This window comes from Stegostoma tigrinum, chromosome 12 (assembly GCF_030684315.1).
Source record: "Stegostoma tigrinum isolate sSteTig4 chromosome 12, sSteTig4.hap1, whole genome shotgun sequence".
Lineage (NCBI taxonomy): Eukaryota > Metazoa > Chordata > Chondrichthyes > Orectolobiformes > Stegostomatidae > Stegostoma > Stegostoma tigrinum.
Window position 1 is genome coordinate 24,182,368 of NC_081365.1, and position 25,677 is coordinate 24,208,044.

The 25,677-nt window shown below is 41.0% G+C and overlaps 1 protein-coding gene across 3 annotated transcripts in view; it reads left to right on the forward strand.

Moving 5' to 3' along the window:
* Nucleotides 1-25,677, forward strand: part of LOC125457161 (sorting nexin-9-like) — a 79,445-nt gene that overhangs the window by 29,940 nt on the left and 23,828 nt on the right. For all 3 annotated transcript variants that reach the window (XM_048541009.2, XM_059650025.1, XM_048541011.2), the window contains exons 6-12: nucleotides 897-984; nucleotides 3,777-3,858; nucleotides 14,357-14,482; nucleotides 15,752-15,869; nucleotides 22,845-22,975; nucleotides 23,717-23,817; nucleotides 24,761-24,861. In XM_048541009.2, the coding sequence (XP_048396966.2) occupies nucleotides 897-984; nucleotides 3,777-3,858; nucleotides 14,357-14,482; nucleotides 15,752-15,869; nucleotides 22,845-22,975; nucleotides 23,717-23,817; nucleotides 24,761-24,861 (747 nt within the window). The remainder of the gene's footprint in view (nucleotides 1-896; nucleotides 985-3,776; nucleotides 3,859-14,356; nucleotides 14,483-15,751; nucleotides 15,870-22,844; nucleotides 22,976-23,716; nucleotides 23,818-24,760; nucleotides 24,862-25,677) is intronic.

Below are 25,677 nucleotides of genomic sequence, written 5' to 3' on the forward strand. Positions count from 1 at the left end.
CGCAGGCCACCGTCTTACCAAGGGAAACTAGGGTAGGGCAATAACTGTTGGCCATCCAGTCACATCCATGTCACATAAGTGAATTAAAAAAAAGTTTCAATATTCGGATTCTGCAATGCAGGGATTGTCCCATGAGGAGCAATTCAGTGAAGTGAGTCCATATTTCCTGGCATTTAGAAGAATGAGAGGTGACCTCATTGAAACACTTCTAATTCTTGAAAGAGACTCTGAAGTATGCTTTCAACCAACTGTGAAATCTAAGAGTTCAGGCGACAATTTCAGATTAAAACTGAAATTAGAAGACTTTCTTAACTCAAGGTTATGAATCTTTTGAGAGCTTTGATGCTTAGCTGTTGTTCATGTCTACGCCAGGGCCTTTGGCTACCATTGGAATTAAGTGATATGACGATTATGCAAAAACGTGTAATTGTTTGAGTTGGAAGATCAACATTGATGCTATTGAATGGCAGAGTCAGGGTATGAAGTCCCAGTTTGCCTTTTCCTGCCCAACTCCTTATATTTCTATAACTATGTTTGGTACACAGATGATGGTTTCCTTTTATATGCTCCCACCTGGAAACATTTTCACAGTAAAAGCACAAATTGCATTTCTCTTTTTACTTTGTATGCTTACCTCATTTTTGAATAACATTTGTAACTTGCATCAGCAATTTATAAAAATGGTCTTTGACATATATCCTACATAACTTTTAGATTCAAACTGCAGAATATACAACATCTAAATTTATTTGTCACAATATTAGTTTTAACTACCTAAACTCATGAGTCATTGTGTCTCAGAAGAGTTGTTTGAAATGAACTAGATAACGTTGAGTCAGATATAGGTATTTGTAGTTATCAGTATATGCCTGAAAGTATTTGTCATTTCCAAACAGAATTAGTTGACGAGGATTATGAAGTAATAATCCCTGAAGCAGAGGATAAGCGAAGCAGTATTGAATCAACTCCTAAAAGGATATCCAGGTAAAAGATACAAAAGCGAACACTAGCTGTGGATTCTGAAAATCTGAAACAAAACCAGCAGGTTTGACAGGTGGAGAGAGGAACAGATTAAAGTTTAACATCAATTACATGTTATTCTGTTCTAATTAACTGGGAATTCATTTGTACTTCAGTACGTTTAGTTGTTTTTGAAAGTTTATCCTTCTAATGTGTGTGTCCCCGTAAATAGAAAGCTTTGCGTGTATAAGACCAGACTTTAGGGTCCCAATTTTTCTTTATCATTCCCAGATTGGTTGCATTGAGGTGTTAGAATTCCTGGCTCTAAGAAGCTGATCTTTTAAAATAGCCACCTACACTTACAATTTTCGATCGGGGACCGGGGAAGTGGGCTGGATTGGGAGTCAGACTAGGTAACTCTGGGAGAGCTAAGGAGATGGCTTTGCCAAAGTGGACTGTGTGGGAAGCCTGCCTCTGGGCTCCAACTCTGTGTCCATAAACAAAATAAAGGGATATAATATTAAGCATTTCTCCAGTGTGCACCACACTCACCCCATAATTCCCCCTCACCCTCATCGTACACTTGCCATGGCCTCTACACCATGTCCTCCCATGGCACTTCCTCAGTCAATGTACCCTCTAACCATCCCCAATTGGCCTACCATTTCTGCTAAGCCACTCTATTGCACTCTACCCATCCTAATGGCCCTCAAACTCCAATCATCACTTGTGCCTATTTTCACCTATCACCTTCCCCATTACCTCCAATTCCAATTCACTCGCATCCACAAGAAACCAATGGACACAGAAGAAAATGCATAAGTTCCATTACTTAAAGCTCCATCTTGCAGGATCTGCTGTATTGAGAAAAGCACTCATTCATAAGAACACATTATGTTAGGTGTTGTGATTTCTTGTCAAGCTGATGATATTTGACAAGGGAGGACTCTTGTGGTATAGCAGTAGTGGTGTCACCACCATTGAGCCAGAAGGTCTGGATTCCAGTCCCACATGCTTCAGAATTATGTAATAACATCTCTGAGCACATTTATTAGGAACTGACTACTTGTTGACAGGTATCCACTCTCCGAATACATTGGACAGTTGCAAGAGATTTATGACCACCTTCCCATAATTAACAATTTCAAAGGGCACCTGACCCCACCCCGCAAAAGGATCCCTGACCCTTATCTCTAAGGTGACATGAGACCACATCCATAGGGGTACCTCAGCTTCCCAAAGGGCTATATCAAAGCACAGAGAAAAAATTTGCTCTAGTCTCTACACTCTAGATTCCAGGCAATGGACAATCTAATGTCTAATTTCAATGGAGGCTGCCAGTCAGTGAAATCACCTGCTGCCTCCACAAAATATTCATATATGAACTGCAGACGTCCCCAGTCCTACCCCAACAAAAATGAGAAATCTTGGGTAAGGGGGTAGAGCTTAGGAATTTTGACGTCTCCGATTTCCACCCACAGTGGAACACAGTTTTCCATTGCTCTGTTGAGCTTATAATGTAACTTTCACTCCTGGCTATCTGGAATTGAACAGTTGGTCTCTTCCAGCAGATCCTAAGGGCCATGCAAATCAATTGCTCAAATTGTCTTAACTTCACAACTACTGCTCCATTAATTTGTGATTATTTTACACGGGAGGGATTTTGAAAGTAGTGAAAAAGAAATTCTTTTAGTATGTTATGCTATCTTATGTTTCTGAAGAAAGGCATCATAACACAAAATAAGAAGACCAACAAATTTGAGCAATTCAAGTAACTGAAATATTTTAAGATTAAGCGATAGTCACGAAATACCCTGACATCTAGTACCGATTAATTTCTATTTAATTTATTGAAGGGGAAACTGACATTTACAATTACTGTTACCCCATATCAATTGCTAGGGAAGAGAATTGTGTAATGTTCAAACAGCAAAAAATAGGAAGTGATAATGCTAGAAGAATGTGCATGATGCACTTTTATTGGAATACTGTTATTGCAAAATGACAGCTTAAGTTTGTTACTTACTAGTTGTTACGATTATATGAAAGTTATCACAAGGAGATTTTCATTTTTCCATATCCACACACTTTTTAAATCTTCACTATTTTTCCCCCATTATCTCAATATTGGCAATATATGTTTGTCATTGTAATTCAGAATTCCTCATAATATATTGTGATAAGTACCTCACCACTGTTTGCATCAAGGATTTTTAAACTTTAGTTGTGGGAAATTCCACCAGATTTGAAAATGGATAACCATAACCACATTGGTTAACCAGGTAAGGATTTCATTAAACAGAAGTAAAAGGAAAATTTGCCTATCATAATTTACTGTGAGGCAAACTGCATGCTGCCCCGTAACACAATGCACAAGTCTTTATCACTGGATGAAATCTAATGACCTCTCCTGCACAAGTTTTGAGGCAGGAGCAATTAATCTCAGGAGGGAGAGGACCCTGCCAAATTCCTGCATTTGCCTATTTAAGTCTCTGGTGAGAAGGTACTTAAATAGCATTTCCTCTCAGACACTAACTGAGGCCCTCGATTAGGCAATTAATATATAACCTTTTTCTAAGATCTCCTGAAATAGCTTAGACATGAAAATTATTATCATTTTAACAGTCACCTTCATTATTTCTGCACAGTGTCTACGCCTTGATTTAAAACAAAAGTTGGAAACAATTTATGTAACATTGTCTTATATTGGTATGCCCTTGAAAATTTTATACGTTATAACAGGACTTAGCTGTGCAGCGGGTTACAGTTTAGTTCTGACTGAAAAAAAAATCAAGCATTTCTTCCAATATTTGTAGACTATACCATTTTACAAAAACTGATGCAGAACCCTTCATAGAAGGAAAAACTGTGAAGACAGCCACAAGAATTCAACTGACAGTGAGTAAAATGTTGTTATATTTGTACTTTTTAATTAGATACTACTTCAAGGTGTATGATTTGTGTTACGACTCATTTCCTCTGAGCAGCCAGGAACTTTTCGGGGACAGTGAGGACTGACATGAATTCAAAGGAGAAGTGAAGTTTCTCAGTTCCTCAACATACCAGCATTCACTAAGTTATGACAGAGAGGGCATTGTGGGCTGTAACAATAAGTATAATTATAATCAAGCATTATGGGCTAGCATCAATGAGGTCACATCTGTGAAAACCTGTTACTATATACCATAAAATATTTTTGCTTTCTTGAGTTGACATTTACACATTCAATGACTTTTGACTTTAGTTTGTAATCACCACTGCTCAGCTTGTAGAAATGTTGGTTAATCACATCAAAGAAATGAACCTGCAGATTGAACTTTCAGCTTCATGTTCCTACCCAAACTGGTTCATATCCTTTGACTGGATAAACAATCTGCTGACTCCAATTAATTTTGCACCAAATTTGAAATCCCTCAGTCCTGTCATCTGCACTCCTTGCCATGAACTCCAAACTACTTAGGCTAAGCCCGTGTAAAATCACTTCCGCATGCTCAGGTTTAGTTTGGCTCTTCTAAACCATGGTATCTTGTTTGACTCCAGTATTACCTTCGAACACTCGAGTCTCATCCAACATCAAGAATGCTTTCTCCCCCTTCCACTGCCAGGACTTTATCCATGCTTGTGTCATCACTGTATCTAATTTCTTCAAATGCTCCTTTCAAGCCTGCTATTTACCACAATCCGCCTTCCATAAACTCCAGCTTGTTCAAAACCCACACTTGTATCCTGATTCACACAAAATACTCCTCACTCAGAACTTCAATTCTCATCAACCTGTACTGATACCTCGCTCCAAAACATTGCATTTAAAAAAGAACTTCTCAGATCTTCCATACTCTTTTCCCAACCCTTTTCAGCCTAACATCAATCCCTGTGCCCTCTGACTACAATCTTCAGTGCATCTCTCCCTAACTGAAGATTGATAGGAGATCTTTCAGCTGTTACACTGCAACTTTTGTTATTCATCCCTAATTTGGTCCACTTTTAAAATCCTAATCGAAAGCAGGATCTGGTGATATGGGAACTGCATGCAAAAATGACACATGGCAACTTGCTGCCCTAGGCATAAGGTAAATGTCGGATGACAATGTAAACTTGATTGCACGTCCTTGTACACATACAGCAACACTGACCAATGGATTGGTTCTGTAAGTGCCATCTCCTAAATGGTGCGTTATTTCTTCATTTACCTGCAGACTATGCCTACACTGACAAGTCCTTTCATCTAGGCCCGAGACGTCAGCTTTCCTGCTCCTTTAATGCTGGTTGGCCTGATGTGTTCATCCAGCTCTACACCTTGTTATCACAGATCCTCGAGCATCTGCAGTCCTTACTATCTCTTACCACTATCCTGTATCCCTTCAACTATGCTAACTGATTCTCGGTACGCTGTGCATTTTAAGGATTGCAAGAACTTAAATTTTTATCTCCCCCTCCCTCCCAAGCCCCAACCTAAAACTCCTTGCCACTTTTAAGGTGTGCCACTTTAAATATCATCATTCCTTTTAAACTTGAGTGCAATTTTCTGCTTCTACAATACAACCCATTAGAGTTAATGGCTGAGGGACTGAATAATTATGCAAATTATATTAGACCATAAATAGACATATAATAGTGACATTCACGTCCTCTGCATGTTTAGAAATGTTCTATAGCTAGTTAACTTCTTTTGCAATGCAGTCAGTGTCATTTTGTGGCCAGAAGTAGTGGCAAGGACCACTCATAGCAATAAGCTGAATCAGCAGTTGATTTGTTTTGATCATGTTGGTTGAGAGTTCACTGTTGACCGGATTTGGGAGGAATCTGCTCACACTTCAGAAGAAAAAAGTGCTGCTGCAATCATATTTGAAATTGACTCCATTTGGAGTCAAAATTACTCTTTGCTGAAATTGTGATATTGATCTTTGTGAATCTGAAGCCAATTTTCCACACCGCCTGCATTTCCCTTTGTATCTTTCGTGAAGATCAGCTTCATCACTGGCTGATTCAGCGGTTCCAATCAAGCTTCTAACCTAAAAAAGTGCTATATCGTGCCTCAAGTTCCTTCATATTAGAGATGAGGGACTGGCTACATAATTTGAAGAATGTTGTTTTAATTTACAGAAGCCAATTGTTTTAAAACAAATGGTCTGAATTTTACCAAAAATTGCTGAATCAATTTCAGGGAATTTCATAGAGGGTTTCCCTCCATGAGCTCTGAAGAGTTTTCTCACACAATTCTTCTCAGCTTGTCTTATTAGCTATGCACCACATCTCGAAGGTCTCACTCGCTCACTGTCTTCAGCTCAGCAGCCCCAAGGATCTTGCAGGATTCCTGCCACCAGCACCATATTGTAACCTGGCCATGGACCAGATCAATTATTGCCAACTGAGAACCGCTCTTCATAGTCTTGGACAACTTGCCTCAGAGGTGGCCAACAGCTACAAGTTTGCACCTCAGTTTCTTGAAGGCACATAGAGGTCCTGCTGGACAGGGTGGTGGGCAGGAGAGCTATTCTCTAACATCAGCACTACCAAATCAAACTTGGCACGAGACTCTGCCAGCCTGTCCTGAAATTGCCATTGGGTCAGTGCATTACCTGTGGCCCCAAGAAATATTCAGCAGTGCAAGAGGAAGATTAAAGTTCTCTGTGTTCTATTCCATCTTCACCCTGCTACGGAATGCTCACTGTAGATCCGCTGCTGTGTCCACCTCTCCCAAGGTTCAGTCACAATGCAGATTTTTCCCTGACTTGCTATCACCCATGCTAACCACCAGGCTACTAAACCTGCATGCCCTCCGCACTGCTTACTTCTTCATTCAGGGCGTCTCACTACTGCCCCGCAATCCCCCACCCAACCCCACCACCACCACCACCCTGCGCAACCCTAACAGATATGCTATTCACTTCCATCTTATTCAAACACCCCCTTTGTCTCATTCCATTAAAAACAGCCCAAAATACAGCAGAGAGAGCCGAGTCGGGTAGTGTGGTTCCTGGTCTTTGGCTCCTCACCCGCCCCTATCATTAAAGAATCAGGGATTGGCCCTGTTCTCTGCTGCAAAGGGCCTGAGTCTAGGCAACTGTGTTGTGTCCCCAGTGCTAGGATTCAGGACATCAGCTGTGGACTGGACGAGTGATATTTAGTTGTCATGGCTCATGTAGGCAGCTATGACAGGTAAAACTGGGAAAGAGATTCTGTATAATTAGTGTGAGGGGCTAGGCATCAAATTAAGAAGCAGAATCATTTGACTGTTACTTGAGCCACATACAAATTTGCAGATAAACACGTTAAAGTGACGGATGCATGGCTAAAAGGCTGTTGTGGGAAGAGTGGGTTCCAATTCTTCGGGCATTGGCGCCAACTCTGGGGAAAGTGGTATCGGCATCATTGGGATAGTCTCTACCTGTACAGCACTGGACCTGTTGTTCTTGTGAACAGCATAATGAGGGAAGTGGAGATGTTTTAACCTCAATAGTGGGGTCAAGGGAACAAATATGGGAAGTTGTGGTGAATCAGACAGGGGAAATCTAACAAAGGAAGTGAAATAACTCTGCAGAGCCCATCTGTACTCGCTGATTCCCATCACCAAATCACCCTCGATATATTTATGTACATAGCACCTGACACAGGTTTGGCATCCTCAGAGCCAGTTCTCAGAGTAAACGGAAGCTCTGACTGTCCTGTTTATATCTGTCAGCCAGGGCTCCCTGATTGGATTAGATTAACAGCCCCAATCAGGGAACTCATTTTTATGAGGTCCACCTCACTGACCTCATTACAATCACAACAGGATGGAATTAATGTGGGAAATGATAAGTAGGAAAGGACAGAGAATGCAGATCTGACAGGAACCAAGGGATCGGTTAAAGTGTGTTTGCTTTAATGCAAGGAGTATCAGGAATAAAAGTGATGAACTTAGAGCATGGATCAGTACCTGGTGCTATGATGTTGTGGCCATAACAGAGACATGGGTTTCTCAGGGGCAGGAATGGTTGCTGGATGTTCCAGGGTTTAGAACATTTAAAAAGAATAGGGAGGGGGGGAAAAGAGGAGGCGGTGTAGCATTACTAATCAGAGAGGGTATCACAGCTACAGAAGCTTCCTTTGTCGAGGAAGATCTGCCTACTGAGTCAGTATGGGTGGAAATTAGGAACAGCAAGGGAGTAGTCACCTCATTAGGGGTTTACTACAGGCCCCCCAATAGCAGCAGGGAGATTGAAGAAAGCATAGGTCGACAGATTTTGGAAAAGTGTGCACGCAGTAGGGTTGTTGTAATGGGTGACTTTAACTTTCCTAATATTGATTGGAACCTGCTTCGAGCAGAAGATTTGAATGGAGCTGTTTTGGTAAGGTGTGTTCAGGAGGGTTTCCTAACGCAGTATGTTGACAGGCCGACGAGGGGAGAGGCCATTCTAGACTTGGTGCTCGGAAACGAGCCGGGGCAGGTATCAGATCTTGTGGTGGGAGAGCATTTTGGTGATAGTGACCATAACTGCCTCACATTCTACATAGCTATGGAGAAGGAGAGGATTAGGCAAAATGGGAGGATATTTAATTGGGGAAGAGGAAACTATGATGCGATTAGACACGAGTTAGGAAGCATGGACTGGGAGCAATTGTTCCATGGTAAGGGAACTATAGACATGTGGAGACTGTTTAAGGAACAGTTGTTGCGAGTGATGAGTAAATATGTCCCTCTGAGACAGGCAAGAAGGGGTAAGATAAAGGAACCTTGGATGACGAGAGCGGTGGAGCTTCTTGTGAAAAGGAAGAAGGTAGCTTACATAAGGTGGAGGAAGCTAGGGTCAAGTTCAGCTAGAGAGGATTACTCGCAGGCAAGGAAGGAGCTCAAAAATGGTCTGAGGAGAGCCAGGAGGGGGCACGAGAAAAGCTTGGCAGAAGGAATCAGGGAAAACACAAAGGCATTTTTCACTTATGTGAGGAATAAGAGAATGGTCAAAGAAAGAGTAGGGCCGATCAGGGATAGCATAGGGAACTTGTGTGTGGAGTCTGAGGAGGTAGGGGAAGCCCTTAATGAGTTTTTTGCTTCTGTCTTTATGAAAGAAACAAACTTTATAGTGAATGAAACCTTTGAAGAGCAGGTGTGCATGCTGGAATGGATAGAGATAGAGGAAGCTATGTGCTGAAAATTTTGTCAAACATTAAGATTGACAAGTCGCCAGGCCCGGACCAGATTTCTCCTCGGCTGCTTTGGGAAGCGAGAAATGAAATTGCTTCGCCACTTGCGAAGATCTTTGCATCCTCGCTCTCCACTGGAGTCGTACCTGAGGACTGGAGACAGGCAAATGTAATTCCTCTCTTCAAGAAAGGAAATAGGGAAATCCCTGGCAATTACAGACCAGTAAGTCTCACGTCTGTTGTCTGCAAGGTGTTAGAAAGGATTCTGAGGGATAGGATTTATGACCATCTGGAAGAGCATGGCTTGATCAAATACAGTCAACACGGCTTTGTGAGGGGTAGGTCATGCCTCACAAACCTTATCGAGTTTTTTGAGGATGTGACTAGAAAAGTTGATGAGGGTTGAGCTGTGGATGTGGTGTATGTGGACTTCAGTAAGGCATTTGATAAGGTTCCCCATGGTAGGCTCATTCAGAAGGTCAGGAGGAATGGGATACAGGGGAACTTAGCTGCTTGGATACAGAATTGGCTGGCCAACAGAAGACAGTGAGTGGTAGTAGAAGGAAAATATTCTGCCTGGAAGTCAGTGGTGAGTGGGGTTCCACAGGGCTCTGTCCTTGGGCCTCTACTGTTTGTAATTTTTATTAATGACTTGGATGAGGGGATTGAAGGATGGGTCAGCAAGTTTGCAGACGACACAAAGGTCGGAGGTGTCGTTGACAGTATAGAGGGCTGTTGTAGGCTGCAGCGGGACATTGACAGGATGCAGAGATGGGCTGAGAGGTGGCAGATGGAGTTCAACCTGGATAAATGCGAGGTGATGCATTTTGGAAGGTCGAATTTGAAAGCTGAGTACAGGATTAAGGATAGGATTCTTGGCAGTGTGGAGGAACAGAGGGATCTTGGTGTACAGATACATAGATCCCTTAAAATGGCCACCCAAGTGGACAGGGTTGTTAAGAAAGCATATGGTGTTTTGGCTTTCATTAACAGGGGGATTGAGTTTAAGAGTCGTGAGATCTTGTTGCAGCTCTATAAAACTTTGGTTAGACCGCACTTGGAATACTGCGTCCAGTTCTGGTCGCCGTATTATAGGAAAGATGTGGATGCTTTGGAGAGGGTTCAGAGGAGGTTTACCAGGATGCTGCCTGGACTGGAGGGCTTATCTTATGAAGAGAGGTTGACTGAGCTTGGTGTCTTTTCATTGGAGAAAAGGAGGAGGAGAGGGGACCTAATTGAGGTATACAAGATAATGAGAGGCATAGATAGAGTTGATAGCCAGAGACTATTTCCCAGGGCAGAAATGGCTAACATGAGGGGTCATAGTTTTAAGCTGGTTGGTGGAAAGTATAGAGGGGATGTCAGAGGCAGGTTCTTCACACAGAGAGTTGTGAGAGCATGGAATGCGTTGCCAGCAGCAGTTGTGGAAGCAAGGTCATTGGGGTCATTTAAGAGACTGCTGGACATGCATATGGTCTCAGAAATTTGAGGGTGCATACATGGATCAATGGTTGGCGCAACATTGTGGGCTGAAGGGCCTGTTTTGTGCTGTACTGTTCTATGTTCTATGTTCTCTATGTCTCAATCAGCAGGTACAACTAGATGTTACCAAAGTAATAACAGGATAAATCTAAGGCATTGCATTTGAATGCATGTCACATTTGAACCAAAACAGATGAACTAGTACTCCAATTGAAATAAGTACGTACAACTTAGTGACCAGAACTCAGACATCTGCTTTGGGATTGAATATCGAAGAGCCTATGACATTTAGTCTGGACAGGAAGCTAGGAATAAGTAGAGGAGTGGCTTTGTTTATTAAAAATGATGCTAGCAAAACAGAAAGGGATTGCTTTAATCAGAAAACCAGGACAAAAAAGCACTCTGGTCATATGAGGAGTGATAAAGGCAAGAGGTCACTTGTGAGAGTTACATACAGGCCCCCTAACAGTAAGCATATGGTAGAGCAAGGTGTCAAAGGAAGAAATAATGGGAGCTTGGGAATAGCAATTATCATCGGGGTTTTTAATGTGTACAAGGACTGAAAAATTCAGACAGAGAAAAGGTAGTTTAGACAAGGAACTCATTAAATGTTTTCAGGACAGTTCTCAAGCTAGAATAATAAGGCACCAACCAGACAGCAGGTTGTACTTGAGCTAACAAGGTGTCGAGCTGGACAAACACAGCAGGCCAGCCTTCCTGCTCCTCTTATGTTGTTTGGCCTGCTGTGTTCATTCAGCTGTACGCCTTGTTATCTCAGATTCTCCAGCATCTGCAGTTCCTACTATCTTTGAAGCAGGTTGTACTTGATAACAAAGTGTAGAGCTGGATGAACACAGCAGGCCAAGCAGCATCTCAGGGGCACAAAAGATGACGTTTCGGGTTTTGGAAAAAATAGGGAGATGGGGAAGGCGGACCGAAGATGGAGAGAACAGGTTAGGGAGGCAGGGACAAGCTGGGCTGGTTTTGGGATGCGGTGGGGGAAGGGGAGATTTTGAAGCTTGTGAAGTCAACATTGATACCATTGGGCTGCAGGGTTCCCAAGCAGAATATGAGTTGCTGTTCTTGCAACCTTCGGGTGGCATCATTGTGGCACTGCATCCCAAAACCAACCCAGCTCGCTCCCGCCTCCCTAATCTGTTCTTCCTCACACCTATCCCTTCCTCCCACCTCAAGCCTTTAACATTATTTTGGAGCACAATGTGCAAGCTCCCTCAAATCCTCTTCAACCATCACATTGCCTCACTGTGTCTTCCAGCTATCCAAGGATTAACCAGGGGGATTGTTTGCACAGTACCGGTACAAACCCTTGATATAACCTCCCTGGAATCTGATATAGGTGGCCCATCTTATAGCCCCTGTTAATCTGAGTAAGGATTTTAATTTGCTAATGCACTGGCTATGATGAACTGGTGTTCTAACCTCCACTTCTTGGCAGAGTATAATGCCTCTGTCCCTCTCTCATCTGCATGGCACTCCATGGGAGACAATGACTATGGATCTCCTGTACCTTTGTTGCATCATATGGGAACCTATGGCTGGTAACTCCACAGTGGTGAATGTCTGGAAGTTGATGCTGCTCCTTGGCTTCCAAACACAAATGCTCTTCGTCGATTTGTGTAGCAGCCAAAGCATTCCTCAGTGACATGTTCACTCAGCGGTAACTACACCCATAAATAACATTTGAAATGTCCTCCAAACAATGGGACACAGAGGAGTCCAAAAAGGGGGCCAGTGGGAAACCTCTACATGGATCTGGCAAATCGGTGCCCTGATTCAAAGGTCTACTGCTCAGTCCTTGTTATGCACCTGTTGGAGGAGATTGCATGTGGGCAGCAATAACAAAAACCTCTCCCCTCTCACCCAAACACTTAACATAATAGTAAAATTCTTCCAATTCAAATAAAAGCCCCCACTATCATCCCAAGGACTGTCTTTCTCATACTGTTTTGTTTTATACATTCATTGCTCCAGAAATACCAACAAGTCAATCATTAAGCTGTCTCATGTGTACAGCTATAGGCCCACATGTCATGAGTTCAGAATCCAGCTCTCAGATACATGCTATTATTATACATGTATTACATCACATTGCACTCCAAAGTGCATCACTGGAGTGGAGAATTTTACTCTCAGTGAGTCATCAATGATAATGTAGTGAGTTTGGGACATATCAGATTGCAACCTCCATGGATGGGGATCCAGGAGGCCACTGCTAATGGACCATGCTCTGAGCTGTTGGTAGCTGCTGGTTAAGATAGAGGTCCTGAGTAGTAAGTGGTGAGCTAGAACTACCACCTTTGATTTTGACTTTCATGTCAGAAATTGTTGGCATCTTTGGCACCTAAGAGAATAGCAAACTGAATATAAATGAGATAACAAAGTGTGGGGGGTTGGATGAACACAGCAGGCCAAGCAGCATCTTAGGAGCACCGAAGCTGCTTGGCCTCCTGTGTTCATCCAGCCCCACACTTTGCTATCTTGGATTCTCCAACATCTGCAGTTTCCACTATCTCTGGATATAAATGAAACAGGAATAAGTAATTATAAGATGTTAATACATGCACATAGGCCACTTGCTGCTCAATAGTGAGATTCTTACCTCACTGTTCAAATCATGGATGTGTTGTGGGTGAACTTGCCACAAGTTACCATCAATTCATCTAATTATAGGAATCTCACAGGAAAACAAGTACTGAAACAGTGATTTAAACTTAGTTGCATGTACCAACCAAAATAAGACCCCTCAAGTAAGCAAGTTAATGGCTATTATCCGATTAACGATGGAATCTGGCCAGGATCTCATCAACAGTGGTCTGTTTCTGGAAGTGTCCAGGGTTCAATCCGTGTGCAGTGATGTGCTTTGAAGGTCTGCTGTTGACTTGGTCTGGTGTTGGAATCTTGTACAATTTTCTCTCTTTCAAGTGTGTGGTGTGACATTATTGATGGTTCAAAAGTTCTTTCATCCCTAACATTGATTATTGTCCTGAAGACCTTAAGTCTATACCTTGCCACCTTATCAGAAGTAGCTCTCCTGTTTGTTATTATGTTTCGGGTTAGCTGCCTGTTTAAAACACGGCTTTTTCTGCAATTAATCCCTTTATTTCAGAACATTGCTTCTTCAAACAGAGTTAATTACCCATTTGTCATGAGGCAGCAAGCAGTTGTTGTCTCCTGTCTCCCAGGAAACAATTTGTTTATTTTGTTTCTTCCCAGGGATGGTTAATTCACATGTTGCTTTCAGTTCCTTTATAAGTGTCTCCTTGTCGCTTTCATTTCAAGAAAGTGTTATTGCTCCTGCTTTTTTAATGTAATATTTTATCTTTTGTTGATTCCTTCAATCTATGAAGTTATTAAAATTGTGAAATTTACATTGTCACAGGTCAAAAGTCTTAGTTTATCTTCTTTACATTGAGTACCTCAAATTTTGTGATCACCCCATCTTTTTCCCATTAATTCATTATTGTCCACATTAGTCAGGGACTGGAATAATTTAGTTTATGATTTTGAATTTGTCAAGTGTGAAATCAAGGTGTCTTCAGTATCAAATCATTCATGGTGAAACATTCATTTAAATTGAAAGCATTTTCAACATATTTATTTTAACTAATTCTCATCATGCTCAAAAATTATTTGCAGTAAATAGTGTTGCTATGTAATAACATGAATGCTGATAATTTGTAATATTTTTGTCTTCGGTCATATATGCTGACTGTGTGGTTACTTCCTATCCGAAATGAGTTATATTAACACTGTTTTCTTTTTATCTTAGTTCAATGAAAGCGGTGCATCCTGGGTGTATCCAATAGTACCACTGGAATGCACAGTTACCAATCCTCAGATAGAAACCAAATATTCAGGGATGAAAAAATACATTTCTTACCAAATCACACCCAATGTAAGTACCAGTGATGTTCCATATACATGGGTGTGTGATGGGGCTAGTAATTACTATCGGAATCACCCAATCTACAAATACTGTCAGCAACAATAGATGATTAATGTTTAGCATATTTATTTTAAATGCTAATACCGTCCTAGCAGAAGAATAATAAAGTATCATGTAAATATCTTTTACAGTTCAACTATTAATATGAACATATGTAATTCTTATTCTATCATCTCAAACGAATCTGAAATGTATTTTCCTTCAACACTGCACAATTCTCTTTAACAACTGTGCTTTGCAGCAGTGGAAAATGCTACTAAATTCTTAACTATGTTTTTACATAATGCTGACTAGGTCAGATTTTTTAAAAATAAATCTCCTGAAAGTGCCATAGCAAGGGAAGTAAACAGAGAATATCTGTTAAATTGTCAATATGTTACAGCAGATCAGTAGCTACGATTCCTTCAATGTTGCTTCACCTTTAGATGAGGTGAAGGGACTAAGTGCATCTTCTATTATGTTTGCAGAAGGTTGTAAGCAAACAATTTCATGATCTCAGCAAAGATGTGGTATGTGGCCCTGGAAAAAGTATTATGGCAGTGTGTCAAAATAGAATCATTGCTCAGAGCTAGAATCATTGTCCAGACAAACTTTGTCCATATTTGTGCAATTGAGTGAATGAGAGCTACAGTCAATCCCTTTCATTTTACCTGGGCAGGTAATTATACAAGTTTCTTCCTCATAAAATGGAAAAATGCGTGTTTGGAAACTTGCATCCCCAGCACAACTTTAACAGCTGGAAGTCAAAGTTGCAATAGTCTTACCCAACCGTAGGGCTGTTGTCTCATTCAGGAGAGATGACGAGCAATGGTTTAACTTGAGGGTCACCTCACTTAGGGTGAGGAGAGAGGTTGAGAAACCAGGACCTTCTTAGTAACTTCAGCCATCTGGGAATTGAACACACACCATTGGCAGTACGTAGCATCTCAAAGCAGCCAAACTGAGGTAACTGACCAATCCCTGCCCTCATTTCATTTTCCAGGCTGATAGAGGAAACCTCTTTAATGTGTAACCACACAAGTTCTGCTTTAGCACTGCTAACTGTTTTATTAGGTGATCAGACAGTGTTTTGGTGGACTTTTTTGGAATTGCACATAACTGATGCCAACTATTTTGTCAATTTAAAAGATATTGATTTGATATTCACATTTATTTCATAATTTCTCAGCATGTTTTGCCATCCAGATGTTTACAAAGTTCATTTGTCAACACTTCTAGGACACAAATATCTCTGTTTACCATCGATACAAACATTTTGATTGGCTGTACTGTCGGCTAATAGAGAAGTTTGGATCTATTATCCCAATCCCACTACTTCCTGAAAAAGATATTCCATGTAAGTATTGAATGACCAATGTTATGAATGAATTCATGGTGTTTAAGGCTTTCCAGTACAGTCAATGTTCACTCAGAAAAGAACTGGAAAGTATGGCAGAAATAGCAAATTAAGCAGAAAAAGTTGCAGATTTTCAGTTGCCAGGACTCAAGGGTATGTTTACACTATGTAGATGATGGTTGTTATTCTAATTGACCTAATTTATTCAACTCTAATTGGGTAAAGAATTATTTAGCAGCTATTAAAATTTATGATCCTGAAGGAACACAGACTTACTTTTGCAACAGACTGACTTTTTAAATTTATTCATCCTATTTTCTCTCACTCCCTTTTCAATCTTCCTTCCCTTCCTTTACTCTTTCCTTTACTTTTCTTTCCTTTTCCTTTGCTTTCTTCCCTCATTCCCTCCCTCCCTATTTCCTTTCTTTCCTTCTCTCCTTTCCTTCCTGCCCGCCATTCCTTCCTTCCCTCTCTCATATCTTTCCTTTCTTTTCTCCCTGCCCTCCTTCCTTCCTAGCCTCCTCACTCTCTCCCTTTCCTTCCTTCCCTCTATCCTTCCTTTCCTTCTTTCCCTTTTTCTTTCCTTACCTTTCCATCTGTTCCTCCCTCCCTCCTTTCTATCCCTCGCACCGTCCGTCTTCCCTCCTTTCTTGCTCCGTCTCTCTTTAGAAGAAATAGTTGGTGTTCCTGTTTAAATAAAGCTGCATTACCTTGCTGAGACCTGGTTACAGTTATAGTCATAGAACGAAACAGGCCCTTCAGCCCAAACTGGTCCATGCTGACCATGGTACCAAGTTCAGCTAGTTCCAATTGCTTGTTTTTGGTCCATATACCTCTAATCCTTTCCCATCCACGTACCTATCCAATTTGTTTTTTACGTCACTATTATACCTGCCTCAACCACTTTCTTGGGCAGCCCATTCCGTTTATGTGCCATTCTCGTGAAGAAGTCGCCGCTTCTGGTCCTTCTTAAATCTTTCCCCTTTCACCTTAAACCTATATCCTCCAGTTTTCAACTCCCCATCACAGGAAAACAAACAAACAATCTATATGCATTCATCCTATCTGAACTCCTCATGATTTTATACAACTCAGTAAGGTCATCCCTCATTCTCCTACGTTCCAAGGAATAAAGTCCTATCCTGGCGAATCTCTCCCTATAACTCAGGCCTACCAGTCATGGCAACATGCTCATAAATCTTCTTTGCACACTTTCCAGTTTAACTATGTCTTACCAATAATGGGGTTTTCAGAACTGTACACAATACTCCAAGTGCAGCCTCACCAATGACTTAAACTACTGTAACATAACATCCCAACTCCTATACTCATGCTAAATGCCTTCTTCACCATGCTGTCTACCTGTGACTACTGCCAATGAACTATGTCCTTGTACTCCTAGGTCCCTCTGTCCCCCACCACTCCTCAGGACCTTACCATTTACTGTGTAAGCCCTACTTTGGTTTGACTTTCCAAAGTGTAACACCTCACACTTATCTGTATGGAATTGCATTTGCCAATCCTCAGCCCACTTCCCCACCTGGTCAAGATCCCTCTGTAATTTTTGATAACCTTCCTCACTATCAACAGTACTTCCTAATTTTGAATCAATTTTGTTGGCAGTAATCTTGTATGAATAACTACAGAAGCTTTTGTGGTAACTTTGAAGTGTTCACAGATGTTGCTTTATTTGATCTCAGTCATGCATGCTTTCCTGACCAACTGTGGCACAGAACATCAATATCAAAAACAATCAAACATAAATTTGCTGGACTGGAAAAATGCATGTTTCCATTAACTAATCAAGGACTTGGTCTAATTTTAACAGGTAGATAGATCAAATCATCACATTTAAACAGAGGAGAATTAAATATCTTCCTCTAAGGCAAATAGACATTGCATTAAATGATGGAGTTCATGAGAAGAGAGAAATATTAAAAATTGAATTGAATTAGCTTTATTGCCACATACTCAAATTAGCTCGGTGAAAAGTTTATAAATCACCACTTACATCACAGTCTTAGGTACAAAGGTACCTAAATGCAATCTTTAGTTACGTAATAGAAAAACAAAGAAGTTATATTACAGCTATACAAAGTATAACCTTAGGTCGGAAAAGAAACACAGTTAAAACGACAAACATCACATTCTCTCTCCAAAGTCAACTGAAATTTAAAAGAAGATGTGATTAAAAATAAGAGCACCAAATAAAACAATAAAGAATATAGGAAGTATTTTGTAAGCAGTACTGTGAATGTTATGATAGAAAAGGAATCTTCAAAATAAAACTACCATGGTGAATACGAGGTTTGCAGAATTATTATATAGGCAGTCAAGGATAAATCTATTGCAGTCAAATTCCTCGTAATGCCCTAACTCCCTGTCAAAATGTTGACTGAGACATGCAAATTTCATGTCAGCTGCCCTGCAACAATGAGACAATGAGGACAGCTTTAATAAGACAAAAGTGGAACTTCCATCCTTCAGGGCCCAATCCCACTGACCAGCAACTCTCTAGTCCCAGTGGCACCAGAAACAAGTTGTGGCCACTGATGGGACTGCGTGCAGTCCCTAGGAAGGAAGAATGTGCATATTTCACTTTAAGATAAAGTCTTAGTGTCTCAGTTGGCAAAGGAAGGGGCCAGAGACTCTAGCCAGGGGAACAGGAGTGAGGTTATGTTTTAGAAACTGGGAGAGGAGACAAAAATGTGGCTTCCATCTTGGGGTGGGGTGCTGGGGATGTCCAAAAGGTGGTAATCCCCCATCCCCAAGCCACAGACCCCCTTTTCCTCCTTTCCTGCACCCATGCAGCAAGACTTGTCGGGCAAGCTGTTTTCCCTTTGCCCTTCCAGGTTGTACATATTGTTGCAGTGCAGGCCGGGCTCTTTAAGGGGCTCCAAAGGTCTAAGGAAGATGAGCCTTACTGATACCTTACTCTCACAATTCCCCATGCCAAACCTAATAGAAACATGGGGAAAAAGTTCAGGCCTGTTGAGAAAGCACTGGCTTACTGAAGTAGCAAACAGCAAGTTATCTAAAAGCGAAGTACTAAAGTTGCCGGAGCAACTCAGCAGGTCTGGCGGTGGAGAGGAACCCCTGTTAATGTTTCAAGTCCAATGACCATTCTGAAAAAAGATCACTGGCCTCAAAATATTACCACTATATTCCCTCCACTGCCAGACCTGATGAGATTTCTGTTCGTTTGTTGTTAGATTGTTTGTTATTTTTTTGTCAGCTCTTTGTTTTTATAATAGCAAATTATCTAAGTAGGTCTTCTATACACACACTACCACGTGTCCTGGAATGGACTATAGCCTTCACACTTTTAAAGTTCCTGAGGACAAATTCCAAAGAAACACAATTTCAGAATATTCATTGATACTCTGTCTTCTTCATCAGCTGTTGACCTATTACACAGCTCAGACTCCTGTGCTCACAACTTCAGCAATTTGGGAATCCTTGTTCTGTACAGCATTTATCATTTCAACCCACCTCTATAATAATTTACCATTACATATTTTACCTTGCTTTAAGTGCTTTTCCACTTAACCACTAACTAGGGAATAATCAACTTTGAGATCTAATAACATGGCACTGTAATGAAGTTTTCTGAAACTCACCATAGATCATTATATTTCATCTCTGTGATGATTATTTGTTATTACTGTGTGAAGCCAGTATTAGAATGTTCTGCTTAGTAGTGAATAGCGGCATTCTTCCATTTGTAAAATATCTCCCAAACATTCCCTGAATACTTGAATAAATTACATTAATAATGCAGTAAACAGTGAGGAGGAGTAGAAACTTGAAGAAGAAATAGATTGGACAATTTGGAGATTTGGCATTGTTGCTGATTCGTAAACAAGAGACCCAGATAATATTCTGGGTTTACATTCCACCATGGCAGATAGTGGAATTTGAATTCAGTGAAATCTGCAAATAAAAGTCTAATAATGACGGTGAAACCATCATCAATCACTGTAAAAGCTCATCTGGTTTACTATGTCCTTTAGGGAACAAAAACTGACATGTTTGCTTAGCCTTGCCTATATGTGACTCCTGACTTGCAGCACCTGGTGACTCTTAACTGCCCTCTGAAATGGGCTAGCAAACATCTCAGTTGTATCAACCATGAAAAAGGGTCAAAGACAAATGAAATCATATGGACCATTCAGTATCAACTTAGCACTGGAAACAATAATGGCAAACTCAGGCCTGTCAAACCTACAGTTTCCTCCCTAACATTTGGGTACTAGTGGAAGAGTTGTCACACAGATTAATCAAGCATCAGCTTGACTTTGTCGTACTCTCAAAATCAGATGTTACAAATGCCCCAGACACCACAACCACTGTCCTACCCGCAGGACAGACCCAGCAGAAGCAGTGGCACGGTGGTGGCCAGGAGACAGTTGCCCTCGGATTGCTCAACATTGACTTTAAGCTTCATGTCTAAATGTCAACAGATTAAAAGTGGGCAAGAAAACCTCATGTTGATTACCTGAGCATCACTCTCCTTCACCTGATGAATCAGTACTCCTCCATGTGGAAGACCACTTGGGGGAAGCATTAATGGTGGCAAAGAGACAGAATATGAGTGACTTCAATGTCCATCACCAAAAGTGCTCTGCAGCCACAATAGTGATTGAATTGGTTGAGTCCTAAATGACTTTGCCTTTGCACTAGTTCTGCAGCAGTAGTGAGGAGTAAAAACATTCTTGACCTCATCCTCATCGATCTGCTGCTATAAATGCACTGTGGATGATAGTATTAGTAGTTGTGACTACTATACAGTCTTTGTGGAGGTACAGTCCTGATGTCACATTGAGGATTCCCTCCATTATCACCACACTAAACGGGATAGTCTTCAAGCAACTATTGCATCTCAAACTAGATATCCTGTACTGTGAGCTGTCAATAGCATCAGAATTGTAATCCAACACAATCTGCAACCTCATGGCCTAGCGTATTCCTCACAGTACCATTACCATCAAGCCAGGAGATCACCCCTTTCAATGGAGAACGCAGGAGAGCATGCCAACGGTAGCAACAGGCATACCTAAAATGAGCTGTCAACCCGGTGAAGCTATAAAATAGGACTACCTGCATGCCAAACAACATAAGCAATAAGGGGCAAGTGTAGCAGAGTGATCCCACTACCAGTGGATCAGATCTGTAGTCCTGCTACATCCAGCCATGAATGGTGGTGGACAATTAAACAACTGGCTGCCAGACAAGGCTCCACAAATATCTCCATCCTCAATGATGGAAGAGATCAGTATGTCAGTGCAAAATGTAAGGATGGCACATTCACAACAATCTTCAGTCAGAAATGTCACGTGGATGATCCATCTCAGCCTGCTCTGGAGTCCCTAGCATCATAGATGCCAGTCTTCAGTAAACTTGATTCACTCCTTTATACTGCAAAGGCTATGGGCTCTGGCAACTTTCCGGCAATAGTACTGAAGACTTGTGCTGAAGAACTTGCGCTGCCCTAGCCAAGCAGTTCCAGTATAATTACAACACTAGCATCGACCCAACAGTATGGAAAATTGCCCAGGTATGTCTTGTAAACAAAAACAGGACAAATCTAACACAGCCACTTACCCCCGCCCCCCCATCAGTCTACTCTCGGTCAACAGTAAAGTGTCGCCAACAGCGCTCTCAAGCAGCAGCTGCTGAGCAATAACCTGCTGAGTGACGCTCAGCTTGGGTTCTGCCAGGGCCATTCAGCTCCTGACATCATTACAGCCTGGGTTCAAACATGTACAAATGAGATGAATTCCAGAGATGAGGTGAGAGTGGCAGCCCGAGATATCAGGAAACATATTTGACTGAATATGATATCGAGGAATGCCATATCTGTAAGGCCACTGGTAGCTGGACTAGCACTGGTCAGTCGGGAGATATCCTACACAGTTCCTGACATTTGCCCCAGAAATGGTAGACAGGAAAAAAAACTGGGCCCTGGTTTTCAGGCAGGGAACTTGTGAACCTGCTGGACAGAGCGATGCAGCACAGGTGGGACCTACTCTCCACCCAACTCCAGATCTACAAAAGGTGGCTGCGATACCAGATTATGTTAACCTGGTTGCCACAAAGATCAGAGCAGTATCAGCCACTGTAGGGAGAAGATCAATGTCCTTCACCATTCCTAAGTGGCACCATTTCTCTCTGCTCCTCACATTCACTCCGCTATTACACCCACTTTTCTCCAAGGCTCACACTATACCATTGTCACTATTCCCTGTGACATTCTCCCCATGCAACCTCACCCATCCCATCCCCCATCACCACCATCCTCTGTGCTGCCTATTCGCTGTCTGGAGAAACCTTCTCATTTGAACCAGCAGTGATAGCTGTGCAATTCACTTTCACCTTCCGTACTACCTGTCTTTCTCTCATTCCATAAGCAAAACAGCCCATAGTAGGGCAGTGTAAGTCAAGGCATGTGGTGTGCTGCCCATTATTCAGCTCCTCAGTCCTGATAAGCAGAGGTTCCTGACTCTGACTGGTTTGAGCAGGTCCTTAACTACTATAAGAGGCTGCCTTTGCTGGGATCTGTGAGTTCCTATGCATGATAACGTAGGGCAGAAATCGGATAAGATTTGTACCGAGAGAGCTGTACAGTAATTGGTAAAATATGATGAGAAAACTCACTGGGCCTTGCAACAAAATTCATTCAACCAAAAAAATGGTAAGATTCCACCCCATAGTAAAATTCAAAGGCGAGTTGGATAAGTACTGGAAAAGGAAAACGGCTACAGAGATATGGTACAGAACACTAACAGAAGTTATTAATTGGTTGGAAAACTCTTCCAAAAAGGCATTAAAACCATAATTATCAAAAGGGCCTCATTCTATGCTATGTGATTCTCTGATTTTATAAATAACTAATTGCCCATCCATGGACTTGTTGAACTGTTGCTGTATGCTGTACCTTTGAATGGATTTCTTTTTATTGTTCCCCATCTGCAGGGAGGTACAGTGATGACTTTGTGCAGGCTCGTATGGGTGGCTTGCAGGCCTGGATTAACCGCATATCGCGTCATCCTATTATCTCCCAGAGTGAAATCTTTCAACACTTTATCAGAAAAAGAGATGAAAAGGCAAGTATTTAAACCAATATTTTAAGGAAAGTAAACTGACATTATGTATAGAAAGCCATTATGAAGTAATGTATGCAACCGTGACTATTTATTTTGACATTCATTTGCTTCACAGGATTTACCACTTCTTCATTGAGCCTTGTTAGGCTCTTGTGATAGTCTGAACAGGAATAGCTAATGATCACCCAAACTCAAGTTGCATTAACTACATATAAATAGTGCAGATATAAAATTAATGTTTGCATTGCTAGAACTTTTAATTAGAAGGTGAGCAAAATAATCATGGCTGAGTCCAATTGGATACTGATACTTACTGCTGTAGAGCTAGGTCCCTGGAGGTTTGAATCCCACTCTATTCCTTCCTATTCAAAGCTGTTTATGAAGTGATAAGTGAAATGTGTAAATCATATTTATGAGTTCCAGATATTTTTTCACTCCCACTACCTAGATTAAAATGTGCTTGTGAGAGAGATCAGAAGATTTACCCTGCATTTCCCCTGTGCTATTTTTGGTTGCGTGTAATTGAAAATGACATTGAGTACTAAGAGTAGGAAATTATTCCTCCACTTCCGTAAGCATGACAATCGATAAGAAACTTGGAAATTTCATGAAAACAATACTGTTGAAAAGATTGTAGCTGCACGCTTTTCAACATCAAACCCTAAAATGTCTTGTGGCCACTTGTTCAGGCTATTGCACATTATGACATATTGTTGAATGAATAAAGTTAATCTTTCCTAGGAATGGAAAGCTGGTAAGAGAAATGCAGAGAAAGATGAAGCTGTTGGAGGAATGATATTCTCTGAAATAATGCCATCGTCAGAGTTTAGGTTGCTGAATGTGTAAGTCTTTTTTTTTCTGTGTGTATGGTTACTGGTTATGACAGCAATCAGTCCTAAAACTGCTATAAGGGTTTGCTAAGGAAAACCAAACAAAGAGATATTTTTAAATGAAAATACATCCAAATTCATATATTTTAAAAGAGAGTGGTATGAAAAATTTGATTTTTGGCCACCTTGGATTCATAAACTTAGGCTTCTCTGTCTGATTGTCTGACAAATTGATGGCATATTGTTATGGACCAGCCCAAAACCCCTCAAAATATATTAAGAAGATGACTGAGACCCTAACATTTTCTTATGTTAAAGGTAAGCGCCAGGCATTGTGCTCCGTATCAATTCAGTTGGTCAAACTACCAGTCTTGAAGCAAAACACATTTTATTCATACACTATTGTCAAAATCCAACAAAAAAGTAGTAATTTGAATACATTAACTCTATTGGAAAACTTTACAGAATAATAGATTATTTAACTAATAAAACAGCAGCTGTTTCAATATAATAATGTCCCATAAACACACCCTTGGCAAAGGCAAATTCAGTAAGTTAGATTGTCTCACTTGCAATTCTCCAGTCCAGGAAGAAAAACGTGAAGATAAAACTCAGACAGAAAGAGAGTAGCAACGAGAGATTAAGCTTATGGGCCTGAAGCAGACTGCTCGGCACCTCTGTCTCAACCTTCCTTCATTTAAAAAAAACAAGGATCAAATACACCTCTTAAAGACATATATTGTCACAAGCCACAAGTTTCTGGTTTGGTATCTGTCATGCTGTAATGGGATGGTTTAAAATGGACATTATTAATATAGTAGAACAAAAGTAAGATGAGGTAAGAAAGTAGAACTGCTAATTAAAGTTTAGGCATTGAATTTAATATTTCTCTAGCTGTCAAAATTTTAAACATTGTTAGTCTTATTTATTGACCTTTTTTTCTTTCAATTGGCAGAGAAGAAACAGAAAACCATTTGACCTTTGCCAAATGTATGGGAGAAAGTGTTAGAAATCTTATAACAGTGACAGAGGAACACATGGCACGGTGCACTGGATGTACGTGTAAAAATGCTTGGTAAAAAAATAAAAATGTCATCTTCAATGCCAACACCATTACAATAATTCAAGTATTTCCCATCGGTGGTATTGGGAGAACTAATGTGTATGGATCTGAAATTTAACAATAATGATTGTTCTGTTCCCAAAGCCAAAAGCTATAACCAACTATTGAGTGAAAGTAACTTTACACTATTTATAGTAAGTTTCTTAAGTATGGGACAAGAATATTGGCAATTAAAATTAGTCTGTTCTCTTGCCAATACCTAATTAGATAAAAGTCCAGATTTAAATGAAATCACAACATTGTAACATTAGTACAAATCTCTAAACGGTATCCTATATCTATTCTCTAACCCGACAGAAGTTGTGCTCATCCATTGCGAATCTATTATATATCAAATGCAATGTTTCATCTATTATTTTATTGAAAATTTCATTTGACCCTATAAAATCTATATTGCCAGTTACTCTTCTACATGGTAATAAAATGTGAGGCTGGATGAACACAGCAGGCCAAGCAGCATCTCAGGAGCACAAAAGCTGACGTTTCGGGCCTAGACCCTTCATCAGAGAGGGGGATGGGGGGAGGGAACTGGAATAAATAGGGAGAGAGGGGGAGGCGGACCGAAGATGGAGAGTAAAGAAGATAGGTGGAGAGGGTGTAGGTGGGGAGGTAGGGAGGGGATAGGTCAGTCCAGGGAAGACGGACAGGTCAAGGAGGTGGGATGAGGTTAGTAGGTAGCTGGGGGTGCGGCTTGGGGTGGGAGGAAGGGATGGGTGAGAGGAAGAACCGGTTAGGGAGGCAGAGACAGG